Consider the following 4,005-nt stretch of genomic DNA (forward strand, 5'->3'; position numbering starts at 1 on the left):
TGATCTAATGCAGGGTGTCCCTGTCCATGGCCGGGGGATGGAACTACACAATCTTAAGGTCCTTTTAAATCCAAACCATTCTATGATTCTATGAAACCACATTCCTCATGCCCACATGCTGTAGTGCTGCTGGAGCAACACCCTGGGTGCACACAGCACACCACCAGCACTGCTGCTTTTGCTTCTTGGCACACAAAGACATAGGTGAGTTGGTTTTGCTCCTTTATTACCCATTGCCCAGGCATGGTGAAGAAGCAGCAGCAGCCAGCCCCTGGGCCAGGAGCAGGCCATGGAGAGCTGTGATTGCAGGGACCTCGAAGAGATTGCCCAAAAGGCAAAGACTTTCATGTTGGGCAAAGATTCCCTTTAATCTGTGAAGTCACGGCTGCTGCTCACCAGAGCAATCCAGCCCCATCCCTCACATCACTATTGTACTCCAAAGGAAAGATGAAGGGGCTTTTCTGACAGACCATCCAAAGTATAAGCAATTTACACCCTACAGCATATAAAGCCCTCCCCACTCCCCCCACCTCCCTCCACATATACATGAACAGAGCATCTATCTATCCACCCTCTCCCACCCCCAAAACACCCCCCAAGGCATCCCAGAGCAGCAGTGATACTCCAAATCCCAACTGCAAACACAGGGTGAGCCTTTATCTAACCTTCCCCAGCACTGACAGTCTAAACACTAAGCTGCTTACATGGGCTAATGGCAATATATCCATGCTGCGAGGCTGCATCTTTCCATCCACCCCCCTCCCTCCCACCCTCCTCGCTGCTTCCCACCTTTTTGCATGTCCTTAACCCAGAGTTTTCTCCCTTGAACCCCTCAGCAGATCAAATACAGTGTGCGCAGCATGTTCCTGGCGCACAGGGCACGAGAGCCAAGTTCAGTGTCCAACACAGACAAGCTCATCCAGCTGCAGGAATCCCAGCCCAGAGCACAGTCTGGTGTATGCCCCCCTCCCACCCCAAACAAGTACATAACAGTGTCCAAGTCCACACATCCAGGGAGGGTTGGGAGCTACAGGCGGCTACTGCAGAAGTCGGAGAGAGGGAAGAAGGTTGGTGGTCGACGGCTACAAGGGAGAGCTGGAGAGGTTCAACGTGGAGGAAAGAGGAGGGGAAAAACCCAAGAACAAACTCAAAAGGACACTGGGATTCAGGGTTGGATGTCTACCTTCTAGGAAACAGGAGAGGAAAGGGAGAGTTGGTGCTTGGTGTGTGTGGGGTTGGGTTTTTTTGGTGTCACTCACGATAGAAAACATATTCGGTGTAAGAGGTCCAGATCCTGTCATCTGTCTGGTCATGGGCGAAGGCACAGGTGCCTGTGGAGTTGCAAGCCACCATGTGGAAGCCAGCATCGGCCAGTTTATCAAAGGCTTGCTCCAGGAAGGTGAATTTGAGGTAGTAGCGGGAGGTGTACCTCTCCGGGGGCCGGTCCGGGTCCCTGCTCTCATTCAAGGTATCCCCAAAGACCTCCTTGGCCAGCGAGGTCTTGCCGCAGACCATGATGCGAGCCACCCTGCGGAACTTGGCATCCGTCTGGCTGTCCCTGCCCAGGGTGTAGGAGCCCCGGTAGCCGATGGTGATAAAACCTGCCCTGCGGACATCGCTGCTGGCAGCACCCGTGCCGGTGGTGACGGCACCCCCGGGGCCACCAGGCACAGCGCTGGGGAGCGTGGTGCTGGCAGAGGTCAGGGTGCGGGTGGCATCCGCGCTGGGGGAGAGCTCCTCGGGGTCGCTTTGGCATGGGTCGTCTCCCAGCGAGTTCTGCTTGCTGAGCTTGGGGGCCAGCATCTTCACGAGCTCCGGCAGCATGAAGTACTCTGCCTCTCGCTGCAGGCGGCTCCTCTCAGGGAAGTGGTCGGGCAGCACCAGCTGCTGGTCCCTCATGTAATCCAAGATGTAGCGGAAGAGGAACCCATCCCGATCCACAAAGAACCGTCCCTTGCTGTCCCGGGCCAGCGAGCGGACGTTCTTCTGGGTGAACATCTCCCAGAGGAGCGAGCCGGGCACGCTGACCAGGGTGGGGTGGCGGGTGATGTACACTTGTCCACCCACATTGAGTTCAATGATCTCGGGGAAGGGGAAGTCCTCGCTGGGTTTGGCACAGCCCGTGTTGTCTGCCAGGGCCATAGTGAGCTACTGCTGCCTTCCCACCTGCGACAGAAAGCAGCAAGGTGTTAAGCCTGCCAGCAAGCACAGCCCGCTTTCCCACTGATCCCAAGCCAAGCACTTTATTTGGAGCAGCAAGCAGCGGCAGGATCAGGCCCCTGTGTCTCCAGGGGTCTCAAGTCAGCTCTTCTCCCCAGTCCCTGGCTCTTGGAATAGGCAGCAACTATTTCTAACGCTGCCTTCTCTTCCACAGCATAAGAAGGGAAGAGCATTGCCTGCAGCCCCACAAGTCAGCTCCTGGGGCTCAGCACCTTTCATGTGGAAGGCACAATGACGCTGATGTTAACAACAGGAAAGCCAGGGCTGTCACACCCCAGCTTTGAGTGGTGACCTGCCTGGCCCAGCATCCTGCCGAGTGTGCCAAGGGAGGACCGCATTACGGCACCGTGTCTCCTGCCAAGCTGGTGAGCTTGGAGGGGATTTTGTGGTCCATGCAAGGAGTGCACACAGGTCTGCCAGAAAAGCAACACTAGATACCACTATAAAGGACAGTGACAGTGCCTTTTGGCACTCCTGCTCCATCCTGGCTCCTGGAAAGCACTTGGTAGAGACTTAAAGCCAAGCGGAGAGCAGGTGAGAGGTGGCAGAACATCTCCAAGGGGCTGGGACCAAGACAAACACTGTGCTGCTGGGTACAGCTCGGGCTAAATGCCGTATTTATACATTTCCAAAGGCAGGCTCATTCTTAGCCATCTCTTGACAGTGCAAATCAGCGCTTACATAAACCTGGCTCATCAGACAAGACTCCGGATCCAGCCTGGCCAAGCCATGCTCCATGCAGGGATGTGGGAGATGATGGAGAGAAAGGGTTTCCCAACTGCCTGGCAGGGATGGCTTCATGCTCTTCCCACTGTAGAATGTTAGGGCAGCCCCGGGAGTGCTGTGAAGTTGGCAGCAGCTGCCTGCACCCCCCAGGACTGGTCCCACAGCCATGAAACACTAAGCCTTGCCCCATCCTTGTGTCCTGTGTGGCTTCAGAGGAGCCCCACAAACGGATCCTAATGCGAATTTCAGAGAGACTAAAGGGCAAAGATAAAACTCTGTGGGCGCTTTTGGGTGGTGGTGGGGAAGAGCTGAGCCTGCATTTCATGGCCAGACACAGCCTCCCAGCTCATAGGGATGCGCAGGGTGAACCGTGCTTGAGCAAGGAGTGACTTGGACAAGCCAAGGAAGAGACTGCACAGAGAGCCAGCGCGCTCCCAGCTTCCTAAATCCTCTCCCGCAGCGGCTTTTAGTCCCTTTTCCCGGTGCTCCCCGCTACAGCACACCCGGAGGGAGCCCGCCTGTGCCGGGAGCGGGTCTGACAGAACCGGGTCCCTTTGTCACGGCTGCGGCCGGAATCCGAGCCTGCAGCCGGGGGGGAAACACACAGAGAACCCCCCCACTCCTGCCGGTGGCTGCGAGCGCTGCCGGGACCGGGGACCCTTGGATCAGCCGGGGGACCCCGCTCCGCGTCCTGCCCCATCCCATTCCCCTCACCTCCGCAGCGCAGGGCGGCCCGAGCCGGGCCGAACCGGTGCGATCTGATCCGGGCCGAACCGGTGCGATCTGATCCGAGCCGTGCCGAGCCGGTCCGATCGGGGCAGATCCGCTCCGTTCCGTTCCGTTCCGCTCTCTGCCGCCGCTCAGCTCCGCTCTGCCCGCCCGGCCCTGGCGCTGCCGTTTTATGTCCGGGCAGCCGCCGAGCGCCCTCCCCCGCCGGCCCCGGGCCCGCCTCGCCTCCTCCCCTCCGCTTCCCCCCGCCACAGCCTCTATCACCCCACCCGCCCATCCCTGCATCACCCGCAGCGCGGTGCTCCATGCTCCGTGCTGGGGATTCCAGCA

At 58.3% G+C, this 4,005-nt stretch overlaps 1 protein-coding gene across 1 annotated transcript; it reads right to left on the bottom strand.

The window, feature by feature from the left end:
* Positions 1 to 209: 209 nt before the first annotated feature.
* On the bottom strand, positions 210 to 3,795 carry LOC134175056 (BTB/POZ domain-containing protein KCTD12-like). Its single transcript, XM_062640493.1, has 2 exons — positions 3,661 to 3,795; positions 210 to 2,166 (listed from the first exon to the last, which is right to left on the bottom strand). The coding sequence occupies exon 2, from the start codon at positions 2,140 to 2,142 to the stop codon at positions 1,252 to 1,254; it is 891 nt and encodes a 296-aa protein (XP_062496477.1). The 5' UTR covers positions 2,143 to 2,166; positions 3,661 to 3,795; the 3' UTR covers positions 210 to 1,251.
* Positions 3,796 to 4,005: the final 210 nt, after the last annotated feature.

Source organism: Pezoporus occidentalis, unplaced genomic scaffold (genome assembly GCF_034315485.1).
Source record: "Pezoporus occidentalis ecotype Australia unplaced genomic scaffold, CSIRO_AGI_Poc_V1 ctg65, whole genome shotgun sequence".
Classification (NCBI taxonomy): Eukaryota; Metazoa; Chordata; class Aves; order Psittaciformes; family Psittacidae; genus Pezoporus; species Pezoporus occidentalis.